Source organism: Dromiciops gliroides, chromosome 2, assembly GCF_019393635.1.
Source record: "Dromiciops gliroides isolate mDroGli1 chromosome 2, mDroGli1.pri, whole genome shotgun sequence".
NCBI classification, from domain to species: Eukaryota; Metazoa; Chordata; class Mammalia; order Microbiotheria; family Microbiotheriidae; genus Dromiciops; species Dromiciops gliroides.
In genome coordinates this window covers 149,191,534-149,212,395 of record NC_057862.1, presented here as the reverse complement: position 1 = coordinate 149,212,395, position 20,862 = coordinate 149,191,534, and the positions used below count along the sequence as shown (strand labels likewise).

The following is a 20,862-nucleotide window of genomic DNA, read 5'->3' as shown; positions in this document are numbered from 1 at the left end:
ATGCTTACGTAAAACTAATTCTACCCATTTGTAAACAGAAAATTATCTGCAGACAGTGCCATACACAGCGAAATCCTTTACATACAACCTTTCAGCCCACCTGCATGTTACCTGTATCAAGGTGGGGATCACTGGTGAACGCGTGACTCTAAGTACGGCATTGATGATCTCAACAACTGCCAGCATCTGGCAGAAATACATCATGTCAGCCATGGTATGGAATGTATCATAGAAAGAATCTGTAAGAGACAAATATCCATTAACAGAAAACTAAATGGGAGAGTTCCTGAAAGACTAGTTTCTCAAAAGAGTACATTCCCTCTATGGAGAGTTTAGGCAGGGGAATATAAAATTCAAGATACCCAGTTAGATTCAAATATATTGCCAAGACACACACTCATGACAGCCCCCAAAACGTCTGTGCTATTTTGGGCTCCATTCAGAGCAGTGTCTAACATGAAGGAACCAACAGTCCCATTGAACCCTGCCATGGTCAGCCCACATCTGGAGCACTATATTTAGCTTTGGGAGCTATACTTCATGAAGGACATTGATTAACTGGACTATATCCAGAGCAATACAACCAGGGTAATGAGGGAACTTGAAGCCATTTCCTATGGGTCAGGTGAAAGAACTGGGTATTTAAAAAATACATCCTGTCAGCCATGGGAGTAAAGTAAAAATGACTTAGGGAGGCCATGATCTCTAACTTCATATATGTGGAGGACTGCTATGTGGAAGAGGGACTAAGGCTTGTTTTGCTTGGCCTCACAGGGTAGAATGAGCAAAGAATATTAATGTACTGTTAGGGGATCTGTGAAATGGTCCAGCCATTCTGGAAATCAATTTGGAACTATGCCCCAAAAGCTATTAAACTGCATATCCTTTGATCCAGCAACACCATACTAGGTCTACCCAGCAAAGAGATCAAAGAAAGAAGAAAAGGACATAGCAACTCCATTTACAGTAGCAAAGAAACAGAAACTGAAGTGGTGCTCATAAACTGCAGTATGGCTAAACAACTTAGGAATGGTATATGAACATGTGTGCTGTAAGAAATGATGAAGGGGCCAATTTCGGAAAAATCCGGGAAGATTCATATGAACTGAAGCAATATGAAATGTGCAGAAGCTGGAGAACAATATACACAGGAACAACAATATTATAAAGATAATTCACTGTGAAAGACAGGAACTCTCATCAACACAATGACCTATTACAATTCCAAAGGACTCATAATGAAACATGCCACCCTCCTCCAGAAAGAAAACTGATGTACTCAGAGTGTAGATGTAAACATTTTCCCACTTTCTTGCCTTTTTTGGGAAAACATGGCTAACGTGGAAATTTGTTTTACACGACTATACATATTTGTAATAGATTTTGCTTTTCTTGTCTTCTCACTGAGCAGAGGAGGAGAGAGAGAAAAGGAGAGGATTTGGTACTGAAAAAAAAAGAAAAAAGTTTGTGCTTTAAAAAATAAATAAAAAATAAAAAATTTTAAGAACTCCAGTCATCACAATGACCAACCATACCAGAGAATTCATGATGAAAAAGGCTACCCAAGGGGGCAGCTAGGTGGCACAGTGGATAAAGCACTGGCCCTGGATTCAGGAGGACCCAAGTTCAAATACGGCCTCAAACACTTGAAACTTAACTAGCTGTGAGACCCTGGGCAAGTCACATAACCCCAGTTGCCTCATCAAAAAAAAGAAAAAGGCTACCCATTTCGTGATAGAAAAATGATAGTCTCATAGTGCAGACTGAAATTTAAATGGAGACATATTTTTGAGCAAGGCCAATATGGTTTGGGTTTTTTTTTTTTTTGCTTGACTGTACATGTTTGTAACAGGTATTTTGTTTCTCTTGCTTTCTCAATTAGGGAGAAGCTAGGGAGAAAGGAGAGAACATGTATTTTCATTTGAAAAATAAAATTTAATGAAAAAGAACTAGCACTGAGACAGATTTCACCTCAATATAAGGAATAACTTCCCAACAACTCAAGCTGTCCAATAGAATAGACTGATTCAGGGGGAGGAGGGAGGGAAGAGAAGGAGAAAAATTTGGAACTCAAAATGTTATATAAACAAATGTTGAAAACTATCTTTACATGTAACTGGAAAAAAATAAAATACTATTAAGATTGAAACAAACAAATAAATACTGACACAGAAAAAAAAAATCAGCTCCACAATGGGCCAGGAAAGCTTTTAAGCCAGACATACGTCACTGGCCTGTGTGGCACCTGGCCCTGCCATCACAAGCAACCCAAGGATCTGCACAGTATGTCTAGTAGGCCTGGAGTCCAGAAGTTATACAGGAACAGCAGTTGAAGGCTCTATCAGTCCAGATATGAAAACACCTAGTTTTTTTTTTCCTCCCAATTTTTAAACATTTTTATTTAAAGTTGAGTTCCAAATTCTATCCCTCCCCATCTAGTCTTACATCACACGAGCAGCATTTTTTTGTGGCAGTCATAGCTTTCTGATGCCAATGACTGATATCAACATGTCACTGATATACATTTATAGACACACAAGAAAATGTATGTTTTATAAATATAGATGTGACTCTAACTTTTCAGGTTCCTAACTTTGGAGATTTGAAGATTAATCTGCTCATTAACTTCAGTATGAGAAAACTAAATGATCCCGCCTCACCACAGGTCTGGTGGACCTCAAATTATACTCTGCAATGATCTTATCTGTACCCTATAGTACAGGATATGTACACTGAGTAACTAGCATAAGCCCCATGTTGGTTTCCTGACCCAAAGCTAAAGATTCTTCCAATGCCCTCTGAAACCAAACCAAAAGCAATATGGGAATGGACATCACCAAGAAGCAAGGTTCAGGACTAAGTTCATATTACATAATCCTTATTGGGCCCTAATTATAGCAAGGCAATTCTCTTATACCTCCCTAATCAATTTACTATTAAAGAATATAAATGTTCTTACTTCTTATACTCCCTCTCCCCCACATACTCTTCATTCTAGTGTCACTGGCCTCCAGGCTGTTCCAATAAGAAGACACTCCATCTCTCAGCTCCAGCATTTTCACTGGCTTTTCTCCATGTCTGGAATCCTCCTCACCTCTGCCTTCTGACTTTTCTGGATTTCTTTAAGTCTCAACTAAAGTCCTACCTTCTACAAAGTGGGCCAAAAGTCAGGATGGGGTTTCAATATTTAGTAACTCCTTTTTTTGTTGTTTTTAATTTACAATACCATAGCATCACACGCAGTATATAGAGGAAATGAATTTATATTATGTGTGAAAAACCAAATCTTGTAAATGGTGAAAAATAAAGAAAAATAATTTTCAAAAAGTTCTTAAAACATTGTGACTTTTGGCCCACCCTATATAAGAAGCCTTTCCTACCCTTGCTTAATCTTAGGGCTTTCCCTTGGAAGTATTTTATTGATTTTCCAATTACATGTAAAGATTGTTTTTAACATTCATTTTTGTAAGATTTTGAGGGCCTCCTCTCTAAGACAAATCCCAATTTATCCTGTATACCTGGCTTGTCTATACATAGTTGTTTGCATGTTGACTCCCCCACTAGGCTGTGAACTCCCTGAAAGCAGGAGATGTTTTTTGAGGTTTTTGTTGAGGGTTTTATTTTTTTGCCCTTTCTTTGTATCCTCTTTGCTTAGCACAGTGCCTGATACTTAGTAGTAGTTGCTTAATAAATGCTAGCTGATTGAGAACAGAGTCCTGGGTTAACACCTGAGCATGGGGAGCAAGATATATATGATGATGCTGATTATGAGACTGAGAAGAACTGATCTAGAAAGTAAGAAGAGAACAACAGAGTAGTCATGAAAACCCAAGGAAAAGTCTAAGAGAAGGGGGTGATCAACAATGCTGCAGAAAGGTCAAGAATATGGACTAATGGAATAATGGTCAATGAATTTAGCAAAAAAGAGGTCTTTAATGTTACAAGAAGCATTTTCAGTCTCGTGATAGCGATCAGAACCATATTACACAAAGATGAGAAATATGTGAGAGGTTAAGAAGGTTAAGGCAACCAATATAAAAATGGGCCCCCCCTCAAAAGCTGATTGAAGTTGTCTGGGGAACAATTAATGTCTGGGAGGTGAATTTCAGCTGGGAGAAAGGTGCTTACCAATGGTTCCTTTCCTCCCCCCTCCCCCCCTCCCCCCTCCCCAGCAATCAGGATCACATAATGAAGAAAGACCCAAGGCTGGTCACGTTGAGGAGGAGTTTAGAGGGCTGCCCCTTTGACTATACTGCATTCCAATTGGCTAGTGTTTGGCACCAGTGTCTTGCCAAGAAGATTGTAACTGAGGAGGAAGGGAGGGGTCAGACAGGTTAAGAGATAAAAGGGCTCCCAAGTCCCAGGCTCGCTGCCATTTCCATTAGGGAGCTGGCCCATTCGCTCACGAATGTATAAAGACTGTTGATACTTCTCCAACACTGAGTCCCAGAAATTTTTAAATGGGGTTTCTCACAGTAACAGTCAAATGGCCAATAAAAGAATTCCAACCAGTTATTTCCCTTCCCCAGATCACCCTGACAGGGCCTATTACCAGACATTCGCTCAGCTGATTTAGTGCTGCCCTAAAATGGAAGTCCAACCAGAATAGCAGAGGTTATGTCAACAAACAAGTAAAGCAAGAAGTGTGAAAGGACTAGTCCCAACTACCTCTAGAAAGCCCAAAGGTCTGGGCTTCTCAGTGAAGCCATTTAGCCAAAGGTCAGTGGGAAGGGTTGAGGGAAGAAGGAGGGGACAAAGGGAGAACCCACCTTACAGTGCAGTTCAACACCATCTGGATGGCATTCTTGCCTTATTTTGTGTGTGTGTGTGTGTGTCTGTCTGTCTGTCTGTCTGCCTGCCTGCCTGCCTGCCTGTCTTTTCAGGTTCCTCATAAATGTTTTGGAGATATGAAGGTCAATCCAGGTATTACTTTCAAGTAATGGGGTTGGCCTGAAAATACAGCAATCTTCCAGATCTATTTGGAATCTATGTGGCTGGGCTCCAGCATCTTCATGGCTCAAGAACCCCCAGAAAAAGAGCTTGGGAGTCTGGGGCACCAAAGATCCTCTCACATAAAGGTTTACCACTATTTCCTTATGAATAAAATATGATGTAATAGGAAGAACACAGGGCTGGAGATTAGGAGTGCTGGATTATTGGTGTAAATGTGCCACTAACAAACTATAGGACCCTTTCTCTTCTCTGCGAACCAGTTTCCTCCCAGTCTCAGAAGGATGTTGTGCAGGCCAGAGGGGATATATAAATACTGAATGTAACTGTCAAGCTTTAGGTAAATGTAAATGTCAGGCTAAAGCTTTCTACAAATAGGAGCAATCACTAGTGTTACTGACACCAAAGCTCAATTCTAGGGGAAAGGGAGGGGAAGCTGGTGACTGAGAAAGGGGTAGGACTGGACATGGGCCTGTTTACTTGCCTTTTCCTAAGATAAACAGCCGCACTGTCATGTTGACAAAGATCCAGGAGAATCCTAAGAACTGAACCAGATTATACATAAACAGGTATCCTCTCTTCAGGTTGGCGAAAGCTGAAAATCAAAATAAACAATGCAGTTAGCTACAGAGAGTGATTGCCATAGTAGGAGGTAGGTTTTCAGGGACTAAATGCCTGATTTTGTTCTTTCTTCCCCCAAACCTAAAGTTCAGACAGGGAAACCCCTTCTATTGAGGCCTATGTCAGCACAGCTCCCTAGTCTCTCTCTCAGAGAAGAGAGGACCCCCATGAACAAGGAGCCAGAATGTTTTACTCCAATCACTACACTTCCCTTCACATCTCTGAGAAGCAAGTGTGCAGGTAGGGGGAGCTCATGAAGATGAAATATACACCATTTTGCGGCCTTGGCATCTATAGAAGATTTTATAAATGGAGGAAATAGGTATGAATATGCCCATATCTCCCCTATAATCCACTGTTTCTTCAATACAGGGAGATTTTTAAGCTGTGTAGGCCAGGCTGTGTCAGACAGGACAAGAACAGGAGTGAAAGAGAAGACAGGACCAGAAAAGAGAATAGGACTGGGGCCAAGTGTGGGGAAAAAGGGTGGGAGCAGTGCCAACAGAGGGAGTGTGGAACTTGGAATGGGGTCAGGGCAGAAACTGACTAGGGCTAGGGCAGTTTTCAGTAGAGAAATCATGAGTTCTGGGTTTTGCTGTTACATACCCATTCCCAGGCTGAAATACCCTTCAAAGACATCCAATCAAAAGCCAATCAAAATTGGCCTATGCTCAAATAATCAAATTCTGCAATATGACCAATCAAAAGCAGGCCCAGGATAGGAGGATACCAAGTGCCAAGCTTCTTTCCCATGTGATTCATTTAAATTTCAATGTGTTCATTTTGTCTTTGTCTACACCAATCCTCGCCTGCCTCTGCACCACTAAAGAAGTGGAGCTCTAAGGTCTTTCATTGCTTTCTTGAGAAGCAAGGTCACTTACTTTCGGGTTCCTCCCACATCAGAAAAGTAAAGAAGGAAAGCATACACGTGCCACTGAAATATGAGTATGTTGTTTAGAACAAAATCAAAGGAAGTCTGATCTCAAACGCTGATGGCTACATTTATAGAACCCATTCCCAAGAGGTAGTAATGGCAGGAAATATAAAGGGAATTCCCCAAAAGATTTTGAATGGACCTTCCAGAAATGCCTACTGAGCCAGAGGGATTGAGCTGACTTGCACAAGTCCAAGTATGCCCTCCACCAGTCTTCCCACAGCTCATAACATTCATTGGGCAGTCTCTCTTGGAAATCTAACACTAAGTTAGATAGACAATATACTGAACATAGCATAGCAATATTTATGCTCCTATACCCTGCCTAATCTGTAACATTCCTGACCCAATCTGCAACCATACTACATCATTTCATTGCCCTGACCACCTCCCTGTATCCCAGCAAATGAAACCCCAAGACAGTCCCAAAATGTGAGGAACACATTAAGAGCGAGAACCCCCCCATACAGACAGACAGACAGATACACACACACACACCCCTCTACCCTCACACCCAAACACCACATTTCAAGAACAGGACAGTTTTGGAAATGGGGAAATCACCCATCTTTGTGAATTCACATCACCCAACCTACCACTGCTTTTGTATCCAATTTCTATTAGTTGATCCCATTCCCACTGAAAGATAACTGCAGTTAACACTTGAAATGGTAACAGCAGCAACCACTAACTTACAGTCATTTGGAACTCTGGACTCCATCCTGATTTTGTTTATCCGTTCTTCTTCCTAGAATTCAGGGAGAAGTTTCCCCAACAGCAATGAGGAACACTGCTCAGACACTGATTGATACCCCAATATTAGATAAATGGCCTACTTTCCCCAAAGCTCTCTCCTTTCAAGCTTGGTCCTTGTGTTATTGAACATCTTCAAATATCCATATCTGGGACCAAATTTCACATGCCAGGAAATCTCACCCTTGCTCACTGGCATTGCCAGTTACTCTCAGAGCACCCAGGTCTCTACTCTAAGAGTCTAACAAGTTTTCCAGTGGACAGCTGGCCTTTGTTCAAATGACCTTTACTGGTCATTGTATCTCTATCTCTGCCTCTGAATAACAGAGCCATAACTAAGCAATCCTATGCAGATTCAAAGAACAGGTGCCTGGGGGTGGAGGAGGAGGGCAGAGGAAGTATGTGTGTCACAATTTTTAAAGACTTGTAAATTTTTCTGAAAACTTTTCAAGGTGCTAAATATCGAGTATTTCTGTTCTCCTCACCAACATTTCCCCAGTAATGTTAAATTAGAGAAAGTGCTGGGTAAAGATAAGCTGTATAAGCTCAACTGTCACCCAGCTGCTTGGACTCTTACCAAACATGTGTCCTTGCATGCAGCTAATCACCAGATCGTTACTGACCTTGGCTTTGAGTTCCATTTCTGCATCAGACTCATCCAGCCAGCGGTCAAAATCAGGGGCCAAAAAAAGGGGGCGTTTTTCTTGTTTGGTAAGTCTCTCCCACCAATGATTCTCCTTCTTCTGCACTGTGATGTTCACCTGCCTTTGGGTCAGCTTATGAGTCAGCTAGGAAACATAAGAAAACAAAATCAGGTCTGTCTCCCCTTCTCCTTCTCTTCTGCCCTCTCCTGCAAATATACCAAACCCAAGTGGTGTTGTGGAGAGACATTTCATTGGCTGCCAGACACTAATAGAAGAAAGCTGTTCACTCAAAGGAAATTGCTATATGGAGGTAGAGTAAGGAGCATTTTTTGGAAACATCTATAATCTGCACCTACAATTTATGAGGAGAGAGAAAATAGAAGATGTAAGTTTAAGAGAGGAATGTGGTGTAACAGAAGCAGACTTGGCATCAGGAGAGGGGGACTCAAGTTCCATTGGACACTTCCTAGCTGTATGAAGTGAGGCAAGCCACTTTTGTAAGTCTCCATTTTCTCATCTGTAAAATAGGCATAAAATGCTTGTGAATGCTACCTCATAAAGTTATTGTAAAGAATGCTTTGTAGCCCTTAAAGGGATAGAGAAATGTGTTGTTGTTGTTGCTGCTGCTGTTGTTATTATTATTATTATTACTGTCTTCCCAAATGCCACAGTTCTTGAAATTAATTGACCAGAAACTTCAAGTTAGTTCTTCTGATCTAAGGTCAACCTTCTTTGCACTCAGTAAAAGAACCTGAGTCTAAATCCTGCCTTTCATCTTTGACCATGGGCAAATCACTTCCTTCTCTAGGTAAAAAAAAAAAAAAAAGACAAAGAAATTAAATGACCAGAAATTTGGTACTTGAAGGTATGAAGGTAACAGGACAGATGAAAAGAATACTAGTTATTTTTTCCAATCCCACTGTGGGTGAAATGGATGAGAAAACAGGCAACAGAGGCAGATGCTGTTAGTGCCTGGTTGGGTTAAGCAGAGACATGTGCTAGCACAGGAAAGACTCCCAGATACTCCCAAGGCCACATTCTCATGGGAAGGAAGAGAGGAGAGAGGTCATTCCCCCACCCCTTAAGGGAAATTCCACCATTCTCATGAAACCAGAATTATAGGAGGAAGCCTGCTATCCTAGACTTGTAGCCAACAGACATGAAAGGCTGGGTTTGAGTCTTGGCTCTGTCTTAGAAGCTGCATGGTCATGGACAGGCTGCCTTCCCCTGCTGGATTTGTTCTGTAATCTGGAAAATAAGTGGGACTCCATGATCCTTTCTTATTCTAACTCTCAGAGACTCCTTGTGGCCTGGGTTCTACCCAATCCATACTACATGGATATTTTCTGAAAGAACCAGCAAAACCCACGCAAGCTGTGCCCAAGCATGCCCAGTATCTCAATCACCCTCCTACAGAAGGTGACTGAACTCTACAGAGAAACGGTCACTAGTCATAGGGAACCCAGTGTTGGAAATGCTGGTATCAAGACTGGCCCACCTAGGAGCAGCCCTGTCTGATGCGATCAGATACAGTCTTTCTTTCTACTGGGGATCTTCTCAACATTCTCCCAACCAGCTTCCTACTTCTTGCTCCATCTTCCTCCATAGAGTCTACCCAGAGACCTGTTCTATACACTACTTTCTCAGCTCTTCTCAGATGCTTTCTCAAGAAAAACTGAGCCTTTAAGGGAATGGAAATGATGAGCTCACTCTTCTGAAGCTGGGGGTGTATGTAATTCCGTCACATCTAAGGCAACTAAATTAAAACATCTGTGGGATTCTCCATCCCCCACACCGCCCCCCAGCAGCACTGGGAAAATGTACATTCTGGGACACAAGGGGAATAGAAAACCCTCGCCTATATTCTCTGGGTGAGAGTTTCTGCCTTTTCCAGTGTCAGCTCTTCTCACTATCATTGTGGAAGAGGTATAGAAAAGGCTCTCCTCCCTGATTAACACCCTGAAAGCTCTGTTCCCTCCCTCAGTACTTTTGTATGCTGTCCATGTGGGTGATGTAGTCTAGAATCAGAAAACATTAGAGCTAGAAGAGACCTTGGAGATTATGCAGTTCAACTCCCAGTGAGAAGAACTGAGATTCAAAGAGAGGGGACTTGCCCAAGGTCACAGAGTTAGTGGCACAGCAAGAACCAGAATTCAGGGTGCCTGTCCCACTGCTCTTTCTACTTATACCACTCACTCAGGTACTTTGGGCATACCAAATGGCCCTCTTCTTATTGCCAGTGAAAACTATCTAATCTTGATTAAAGTTAAGGCACAGAGCTTATTGCAACATTCTAGGCATGGAGTTAGAAAGACCTGAACTAGCAAGGTAACCATGGGAATTTCAAGGAAAAGGAATATGTGAATAACAAAGCCATTACCACTGAGCTCCATCTCCCAGTTGTCAAATGAAGGTAATGCATAGGTGGCTTAGGGACTGAGTAGGATACTCTTTGAGGGCATGAGCTGTTTTTTCTTTCATCTTTATATTCCACTACAGCACGGTGGTTTGAACAATGTAGACACAAATATCAATAGATATAACTCACACTAACAAAAGCTCTTTGGAGGAAGGGGAGAAAGGGAGGGTCCTCAATAATGTTTAAGAGTATAAAGGCGTGGGGGCAGCTAGGTGGCACAGTGGATAGAGCACCAGACCTGGATTCAAAAGGACCTGAGTTCAAATCTGGCCTCAGACACTTACTAGCTGCATGCCCCTGGGCAAGTCACTTAACCCCAATTTCCTCCACCCCTCCCCACAAAAGAGTGTAATGGCATCCTAAAACAGAAAAGCTTGAGAACTGCTGGTTAGACATGAAATGAAATCATACTCTCTAAAACTTAGATATTTCTAAACTTTTGTATTAGGTCCTCCCCAAGGCACCTCTAGAAGGCCGAGCCTGGTAATCATGTGTCTTCTGTGAGATAGCTCACCCAGCCATGTTGGGAAAGGAAGACTTCTCCCCAGGAGCCTGACCACCAGGTGATGTGCCTTCTTGGTCACAGCAGCTCAAGCAGCAACCCCTACCGTTGCAGCACAGCATCCAACCCACCAGAAATGTGGATCTTCAGAACTATTAAAACACTGAAGAAGTGAATACTGAAAAGGTAGGGAGATTCCCTCTTGGTTTTCATTTTGCCCTTTTTCAATTCTGAGGCCAGCAACTTTTTTTTTTATTTTTTAAAGAACCCCTACCTGAGGCTTCACAGGTTCTAGGAATTCCAGATGAAATTCATAGATGTTGTCTCCTTTGGCACCATGGCCATGGGCTACAAAGGAAAAACAGAGATCAGCATGGACACCGGCAAAGCAAAGAGAGATCTTCTGAAGTTCTCTGTGCATATACAAGCTAATCCAGACTGAGTAGGCCAAACGTGAGAATTTGTTCAGAGATAATCACTAGACATGGCTATTTAGCTTGACAAGAAGCCTTTTTATTTCTATATGCACTTTGTATTTAGATAAAGCTGTTTGTGGTTTGTGGGGTTTGGGGGTGGGAATGGCAGGCAGGAAAGAAAAACAAAAGAAGCCACATAGGTATATATTTAACTTTCAAATTTCTTGTTCCTGATCCACAGTGGATAGCAATTGGGTTGAAGCCTTTGTGTTATCTTATTTTTGAGGTCGAAAAAGGAAAGCTGCCAAGATACATGGAAATTTTAGACTACCTAGCTATGGTTGTTCTCAGCTCCAGAAATTCCCATCTAGGGAGAGAGGGTGAAGGTCAAAATAAAAGAGAAATGGATTGAAGGAGCGGCCACCTCCTTTTAGGACATGGAAGTGAGCCAAATGGCAGAGAGAGGCAGCATGATGTAGCGAATGGGTTTTTAAACCTCTTTTGTGTATGGCCCATTTTGGCAATCTGGTAAAACCTATGGTCCCCTTCTTAGAATAATGTTGTTAAACACACAAAAGATTACAAAGGAAATCAATTCCATTGAAACATAATTATTAAAAACGTGTGTATATATGTATGTATATTTTAAATCAAGTTCACAGACCCCAGGTTAAGAACCCTTGACATAGGAAAAAAAAGTCTTAGAGATAGGAAGCCAAAGTCCTGGCTCCAATTCTTTTTTTTTGGTTTTTTGGGGTTTTTTTGTTTTTTTTTTAGTGAGGCAGTTGGGGTTAAGTGACTTGCCCAGGGTCACACAGCTAGTAAGTGTTAAGTGTCTGAGGCTGGATTTGAACTCAGGTACTCCTGACTCCAGGGCCGGTGCTCTATCCACTGTGCCACCTAGCTGCCCCCTGGCTCCAATTCTTAATAGGTAACCTCTAACATTTCACCTCTCTGGGCCTCAGTTTCCTCATCTGTAGAATGAGTCAGTTGGACTAGATGTTCTCTAATGTCCCATCTAACTAAACCCTATGATCCTAAATTGAGGAAAAATAAAGTCTTTGTGAAACCCACTTCTCCTGCCCCAGCCTAAGCTAGAACAATAAGGTAAAAGGAAAGATGGGGAAAGAAACGGTTTCTGAATTAACCCATGAAAATTACACCAATCTATTCCTATTTGCATCTATATACTATTGTTCTCCCTCCCCTTTTTCCCTACCCTCACAGGTGTGCATGTCAAGGAGCCCAGAGCACAGTGACTACTAGACACTCTAGTTGCTGACTTCCTTGACCCTATTTTTGTCCTCTTTCTTTACAAATCCATGATGATACTATTTCTTGATACTATAATAAAAAAACCTTTCAAACCTAAATTAATTAAGAAAATCAGATCCCAAGTTTGTGGTCAATAAAGGCCATGCTACATTTCTACCCCAATGGGAACTGGCATTTTATTGAAATTAATGGGAATTTTTTCTTTTTTCAATCTTTGAGTTAGTAAAGAAATTTTAAGTCTTATTGATGCTTTTTTTAAAAATTCTTTTACCAGTCATTTCTCTTCAGTTCCACCCAGGAGTCTTCTCTTGTAACAAAGACCATTAAGCAAAACCAGAGGATGCAGTCAGTGCATCTGAGAACAGGTGCAGTTTCTGACACCCCCCTCCCCCCCCACCCCCAGGCATATTTCAGCCAAAGTGTCTTCATTCACCATCATCATTGCTCTCCCCAAATCTGACAGTCAGGGACAACTTTTTTGGGGAAAAGGGGAGGATCCCTATCCTGGTCTGAACCAGGTGAAGTTCAAGTACACTGACCAATCAGAAGCCCCCATAAGACCTGCCCTCTCCTATGAAGTTCACTGGCTGTTTTAACAATCAAATACTAACTGAAACAAATCTTGACTTTTCCAATTTTGTCATTTCCAAACTCATTCATTTTTCTTGAAGTCTAATGGCATTAGAAGATAAGCAACAGTAAAGGAATAAATCAAAGCAATGAAAACAAAATAAAACTGCTACCAAGTTTCCTTATTTAACAGTGAGTGGAGGAACCCTTATATGTGGATACTAACCTTTGAAATGAAGGACATTTTCAGTGATGCTGATGTCAGGATGCTGTGAAAGGAGATCAAGAACATGAACAGGAATTGGAGCTCTAATGGTGGGGAAAAAATTAAGTTAAATAGGTATTTAATTTCTACCCTCAACCTTGGGGCCCTCTCTTTCCCCCTGCATGCTCTGAGATAAATACTTTGTTATCTAGTCATGCTAAGACTCAAGGTTTCTGTATATTTATTTGTGGTCTACAATGGCAAGCTTTCAATTCAATAAAGCGCTACTGATCACCGGTTATGTTTATGGCACTGTTTGTGACACTAAGGATAACACAAACACAAAGAAAGACTCTGTGTACCAAGACTTTACAGCAGGGGTGATAATATGCAGACACTAAAAGCACTGAGAGTTCCAAAGAGGGAAAGATCACATGCAGCAGTGTGCATTAGGAAAGGCATCACAGAAGAGACATTTGGCCTGGAGCTTGAAGGAGGAGCAAGATTTCAGTACTCTTACAGCAAGGGTAAGGACACTGTAGGTAGGAAATAATGATGACAAGAAATATATGTATGGGACCTCTGGCCCTAAGGAAACCCTCCTTGACTCAATTTCCAGGCTTTTTTACTCAGTGACTAAATTACTAAGGAGAAAAAACTTCAATTTGGAAGGGAGAGATGAGGGGAAGGTTCTGCTAGAATGTCTCAAATCATTAGAGTTGTCTCCTGTTGGTTTTCAAGTCCCTCTAGTATATGGGCTCTAGGTGGGGCTGCCTACAACTAATGTCAGAACTAGAACTTCCCCCACCCCCACTCCAGTGTCACTAGGCAAGAGGCAACATGTTTCCAAGGAGTCACTGCAGCCTCCTTGATCAGTTCAATCTCCACTTCATCTCACATCTTTGAGAAAAATCGGATAAGGGAGGAGGAGGAGGTAGGCAAGGCAAAATGCCAGAAGCCAGGAGGCACATTGGTTGGCAAAGGGAACAGTGCTGTAAGAATAAACTGTCCTCAGTAAGAGGGAGAAGGGAACTGTTCAACTCTTTATGCCTGATCCTCCTCAGGGCTGCTTCCCACCCATCTCAGAGAATGATCCCATGATCCCATCCCATTTCTCCCCTCTATGGCTGTGAGGTAAAACAGTATGAGTAGTACAGTTCTATTCCTGCAAGCTGGCTTCTGGCACCATCATCTAACATGGGCTAGAGTGCCCACCCACAGTGTGGACCTAGGAACCCAGCAAGGACCTCTATCGGGTTATTTCCAAATACTAACTTGGCAGGAAAGGGAAGGTTCTGCCCCATGCTTCCCACAGTATTATGAACTCTCAAGTCCAATCTTTGCTGTAGTGGGGAGAGGAATTCAAGTATGGGATCACTCATTTAGAGCTGGAAAAGATCTTAGAGGCCATCTCGTGCCAACTCCTCACCCCCCTGGTTTGCTGGTAAAGAAACCAAGACCCACAGAAGTGAAAAAGTGACTTTCCAAAGTCATGCAGGTAGTACAGAAGCCCATCTCCTCTGCATTTAGAGATACTATTACCAGAAGTAAGCTCTAAACTGGGGATGACAGGAAGGGTAAATAAGTCCCAAGTTAAAGAGATACTCAATCCTGTATGATATTTTTCTTTTTCCAGACTTCCTCTCACCTCCCATGTCCCAGCTTGGCCAAATATGCAGAGCTCCTTTCTCCAATGGTCAGTGCAGGCTCCTATCCCAGAGCCCAGCCCTAGCATCCCCCCAAAGGTGGAACCTATTTTCCCACAAGCCAGTTTCACAAACTCTTAGCCCACACCACACCCCATCTCTCCCTGGGAAAGCTCAGATACTCACTTGTGATCACCCCAAGCACAGGAAACTTCCTGGCTTAGTTGAGGGAAAGAACCCATGGGGTTTGGGGAAAAAGGAAAAAAAAAAAAAAAGGCAAAACATCTGCCAAGCACCTAAATGGGAGGGACAGGGTTGGGGGTGGGGAAGAGCACTGTCACTACAGAGTGCAAATTCAAAGATTCAGAGACATGTAGACTCTACCAGAGTAGGCCCAACAGCAGTCATCTCTAATAAGACAATTTATGATCTAAAACAGTAATATTCCAACCTTCACATAATAAAGACAGTGCACCTATAGAATAAATTTGACCATTATCCACAGGTCCCATTTGTAACCAGACTGACAGATCAATGGTGTCATGTGTAGGTGGAAGAGACAAAGGTACAGGTGACAATAACCTGTGAAAGACACTGACTTGGGGAATCAAACCCTTAATTTGGGGCATTCCAATCAAACTGACCTAATCAATTTACCCATCTCTGATGAACTGGGGACCTGACTTAACTTGACAATCACCTTCTAAGTTCTATGGGGCTACAGCAAAAGTTTTTAGTAAACGTTAAAATGTTATATAAATGGGAACAGTCAATATTTTTTTTGGTCTGGGTTTGTGATTTCATGGATATATGAAACTTCAGATATGTAAATTCCTTCTACTGATGCAGACCGGGGAAACATTTGCAATTTGCAGTCTTAGAGCATTGGGGTACCAAGGGGTTAAGTAACTTGCCTATTGTAAGGGGCTAAAATTCTAAAATCTAATGAGTGGTCACCAATAAATTATAAGCTTTAGCAAGAGTTAGACTTTTAAGCATTTATTAAGAATAAGAATTTGGTGAAGAGAAAGAGAAAAGCCTAGATTCATCTATCTATTAAAGGGAGAGAGCATTCCCAGCTCCGCTGAGAGAGAGTCAGAGTGCCAGCTTCCCCCTTCTTCCTCCCCCAAGCAAACATTACTTCCTGACGCCAAAGAAAAGACACATGGTCTTGCCCTCAGACACCTTCTCCTCATGGTGGAGCTTTCCTACAGTAAGTCTCCAGCAGGTGGCATCATTCCAATCGTTACACTATGATCATAAATGCATTACAGGCAAGGTTTGAACCCAAACCTCCTTGACTCTGACGTCAGTCCTCTATCCATGCTGCCTCTCACTAAAAACAATCATCATTTAAAAATTTTAAATTATTAAAAATTCACACTTCCGGGGTGACCCTGAGGCTGACCAGTTGACAGACTAACGTGCGGGCCGAGCCGGCGCTGAGGCGAGCAGGGCAGCAATGCTGAACAAGTTCCTGGGGCCACGCTACAAGGAGCTGGTCAAGTACTGGCTTCCCACAGCAGGCACATGGAGTGCTGTTGGTGCCGTGGGGCTGGTTTGGGCCACTGACTGGCGTCTGATTCTGGATTGGGTACCATACATCAATGGCAAATTTAAGAAGGACAATTAAGCTATCTTTTCAATCTTATGGTCTAGGGATGGAAGACTTCTTGGGGACTGCTCTTCTCGGGGAATCCTGATCGGACACAGATGTGAAATGCTCAGAATGGACTCCAAGGACCTTGATGTCTTTAAATGAGCAACTTTGATGTATACTTGTATTGGAATAATTAAACCTCCCTCTGAAACATGAAAAAAAAAATTCACACTTAAACCTTATGGTTTATTTTAAAAAACACTTTCCCCACTAAGACCTCATGAGAGCAGCATTTATTATACCCATTTACAGTTGTGGAAACTGATGACAAGCAAATGACATGCTCATGGTCACATAATAAGTCTTAAATTCTAACCCATGTTTCATTACTCCACATGCATCAGTTCTTCGCCTTTACCTACTACTATTTTATCCTTTAATCAGGAATTTTCAAAAAATATGAATATTTCTAATTCTGTTGATTACTAGTTATGTGACCTTTGGCAATTACTTCACTTTCATCAATAAACAGAGGGGATTGGATTTAGTGACATCCTAACTCTAATACTTTTGGTTTTCCCCAAGCTCATCAAACTCATTCCCTCCAGTGCCAGAAGTCCTTATGTCTTCCCTTAAGAAATCAATTCGTGGATAGAGCACTGGCCCTGGAGTCAGGAGGTCCTGAGTTCAAATCAGGCCTCAGACACTTAACACTTACTAGCTGTGTGACCCTGGGCAAGTCACTTAACCCCAATTGCCCAGCAAAACAAAAAAACAAACTTAAGGACTTGAATTAAAAAATAAAATAAAAAACAAACAAACAAAAAATTTAAAAATAAAAACAAGAACCAATCAATTCCTTTAACAAAAGAAAGTAACTGACTGGTTCTCTCCTGGAAAGGAAAAGTCCTGGTTGCCAAACAACTTTGCATTTATGTGATCTGCTTGTGCAAACTCTGAGCAAGTAGAAAGGGAACGAGTCTATTGCCTTTCCTCCAGTCATTTATTATCCAATAAAAATTTATTAAGTACCTGCCAAAAAAAAACCAATCAACTTATTGCTTCATCTGCTCGCCCCACCTGCATCAGGCACATGAAGAACTATCAAGTAACCTGAATAAATAAATATGAAATAAAATGCAAAGTAATCGTGAGGGAGCACTAATAATTGGGGAAGTGAGGAAAGGCCTCATGTAGTGCCTGAGCTGAGCTTTGAAGAGAGATAAGAGTTCTGAGAAATGGAAGGAAGTGAAGGACAGCATTCCAGCAAGGAGTACAGCTTGAAACCCTGGAGTCCGCTTCAACTCTTCCTTCAGCCATTTTTTACATGTAATCACATTCTTCCTCCACAACCTTCCCTTAACAGTCCACTCCTTTCCATTCCCACTGCTACCACATCATTAGGGCCCTCTTCTTACCTCCGATGATAGTCTCATAAATGTTTCCCTAGTCTTTAGCTTCTGTCCACCATCACCTCCTCAGTATAGTATGGTGAAATTAGTACTGGATTTTAAGTAAGAAGACCTGAGTTTGAATTCTAGGTTTGCTACTTACTCCCTGTGTGACCTTAAACAAAACACTTTATCTTTCTGTGCCTCAATTTCTTCATTTTACCCTGAAAAATAAGGGAGTTGAACTAGATGACCGCTATAGTCTTCTGGCCCTAGAATCTATGATCTCTATGATGGCTTCTGCTCTGAAACCATTCAAGGCTTCCTACTACCTTCTGAAAAAAGCCCGAATTCCTTAAAGCTATCCTCTAGCTTTAATCTACCTTTTTCAGCCAAACTAGGGAGTTTACAGTTCCTCGAATACATCCTACACTTCCCCACAACTGCATCTATGCTTTTCTTTATGTTTGAAATGCCAGATTAATCAGTATCTGCTGGCTGAAATCATGTCCATTCTTTCATGCTGAATTTCAAATGCCACCTCTTTTTTGTTTGCTTGGTTGTTTTTTTTGTTTGGTTGGTTAGTTTGGTTTTTGGCAGGGCAGTGAGGGTTAAGTGACTTGCCCAGGATCACATAGCTAGTAAGTGTCAAGTGTCTGAAGTCGGATTTGAACTCAGGTCCTCCTGAATCCAGGGCCGGTGCTTTATCCACTGTGCCACCTAGCTGCCCCAAAATGCCACCTCTTTTTAAGGGCCTTCTCTAAAATCCTCTCAATGCCTGAAGTGATCCTTTCCTTCTCAAATTTATGAAGGCAGTTTATTTTATACCTCTCTTCAGCACTTATATCCTATTTATTTGTATGCAAGTGTTATATCCCTTGGGAGATTATAAACTCCATCAGGGCAGTGATCAAGTCTTATTCATCTCTGCCTACATTACAGTGCCCCGTATTTAGTATGCCCTCATTAAACCTTTAGTTAATGATTGATTAACCAGCTAGAGGAACTGAGGTTTAAATATGATGGAGAATGTTCCAGATTATAAAATCTAGTTCTGTGTGAAGCAAAGAACCTTTCTGTCTTCTTTACCATGCTGTTGCAGAATAGTTATGTTGAACTTCCCACCCCCATACCGACCTATTTAGATTTCCACTTCCAACAGCAAGCAATCCCCTGGTCTGAATCATTAGAACATGTCAGAAGAAATTTCCTCTAGGCAGTTACTGAAATATATGATATACTCGCTCCTCATCCTATGCTCATATCTGGGGGCCAACCCTGCTTAGAAGAAGAGGCTGTAGGGCTGAGGGAGCAATAACTCCAGGTGTACACTACCCAAGCCTGCCTTTGGCCCCCGCTTTCCATACAAACCTGCCCTTTCCTCTGAAGTTGATTGGTAAATTACACAACAGACCCAGGAGAAGGGCCAGATGTCCCAATCTGTCCCGAGTCAAGGCTGGCACTCTTTGTATGAGCCCCTGCATGGAGACCATGTGCACTTATCCAGTTACTGAGCCATTCTCGCTGGCCACTGCCCGACCCAGACCACTGCGGGTCTCCCCCTGTCAGGAACCTCCAGGTGCATGGGTGAGGTGGGCCAGGGAGGCCGGGGGCCCGCCAGCACGCACCGCGGGGACGGACGGATGGACGAACACACACACACACACACACACAGAAACCCCCACCACACAGAAACCCTCACTCCCGCCCCTCCCGCAAGGGTCACGCATATTCACCACACTGACTGGGAAAGCTGAGGAAGGAGTGCGCGATGTCTCCCCGCTGGGGCCGCGGGGCCGGGTGGGCCCGGCCGGGCCGCTTTACCTGCACGTCGCTGAGCTCCACGCGCAGATACACCTCGCGATGCCTCTGGGCCCAGTAGACGTGCGGGGTCAGCACCTGGTTCTGCATGGCCGCTGCCGGGCTGCCCGGGTGCCGGGAAGGAGCGGGCGGGGAGTCTCGTCCTCCGCAGCAGCTCGAGAGCCACCAGAGCCGAAGGAACTGGCAGCGACGCTCGGGGTGCGCGCGCCGCCGCGCGGGGGCCTGAAGCCTCGGGCCCGCCCCCTTTGCCCGGGGCTCTGCGCCTGCGCACGGGAACGGGCTGGGGGTTGGGGAGTGGCCTGTGCGCGCTCCCTGCAGCGGGGAGGCCCGGCGCGCCCGATTGCTTGTCCCTGTGGGAAGCATGCACCGAAAGGCTGATGTTGCGCGATTCGGTATCGCCCCCCCCCCCCCGGAGCTGCGGCTCTGGGTGGCTGGGGGGATTGCAGGGGGGTGCCCCATGGAGAACAGTCAGCACCAATTAGCCCCTTTAGAAATCCCCTCTGGCACCCGCTTTGCGTGCTGCCTGGAGCCTCCCAACAGGGGACGGGACAGGTGAGCCTTAAAAACAAACAGGCTCACAACCCCAGAACGAGAGGAGATAGAACTTGGCCCTGCTACCTAGCAGGCATAATCGCTGTCACTCCCCTCAGTATATATTGCGCCCCTCTTCAGACTCCTTTCACCCACCTGTCTGAGCCTCCTTACCTTATATCTTACTTTTCTGTCCTATACCTTCCCATTAGAGTCTAAGCTCCCTGAGGTCAGAGACTCTTTTTCATTTTTGCATTATTCCCAGCCTCTATCACAGTGCCTTGCATATAGTAAGCACTTAAATGCTTGTTGAAACATCGTGTGTTGATCAACTGATAGACTTGACTCTTCTCAGCAACATAATGGTCCAAGATACTTCCAAAGGACTCATGATGGAAAATGCTCTCCAAATCCAGAAAAAAAACAAACAAACTGTGGCATCTAGATGCGGATTGAATCATACTATTTCTATTTTTTTGTTTGTTTTTCCCTTTTGCTCTGATTCTTCCTTCACAGCATGACTAATGCAGAAATATGTTTACTATAATTGTACATATATAACCTATATTGGATTGCTTGCTGTC

The 20,862-nt window shown here is 43.0% G+C and overlaps 2 protein-coding genes across 2 annotated transcripts in view; one reads left to right on the top strand and one right to left on the bottom strand.

Annotated features, from left to right (window-relative positions):
- Positions 1–19,975, bottom strand: part of HACD3 (3-hydroxyacyl-CoA dehydratase 3) — a 29,827-nt gene extending 9,852 nt beyond the window's left edge. The window contains exons 1-7 of the mRNA XM_043982173.1: positions 19,751–19,975; positions 13,311–13,353; positions 11,098–11,171; positions 7,882–8,046; positions 7,202–7,253; positions 5,435–5,545; positions 112–239 (exon numbers count right to left, since the gene is read on the bottom strand). Of these exons, the coding sequence (XP_043838108.1) occupies positions 112–239; positions 5,435–5,545; positions 7,202–7,253; positions 7,882–8,046; positions 11,098–11,171; positions 13,311–13,353; positions 19,751–19,837 (660 nt within the window). The 5' untranslated portion in view covers positions 19,838–19,975. The remainder of the gene's footprint in view (positions 1–111; positions 240–5,434; positions 5,546–7,201; positions 7,254–7,881; positions 8,047–11,097; positions 11,172–13,310; positions 13,354–19,750) is intronic.
- Positions 16,328–16,760, top strand: LOC122740234 (cytochrome b-c1 complex subunit 10-like). Its single transcript, XM_043982174.1, has one exon. It carries the CDS (start codon positions 16,398–16,400, stop codon positions 16,566–16,568), a length of 171 nt encoding a protein of 56 aa, XP_043838109.1. The 5' UTR covers positions 16,328–16,397; the 3' UTR covers positions 16,569–16,760.
- Positions 19,976–20,862: the final 887 nt, after the last annotated feature.

What these genes read in the sequence shown, in the direction of transcription:
- LOC122740234 (XM_043982174.1), top strand. Translation starts at nt 16,398, where the DNA reads ATGCTGAACAAGTTCCTGGGGCCACGCTACAAGGAGCTGGTCAAGTAC.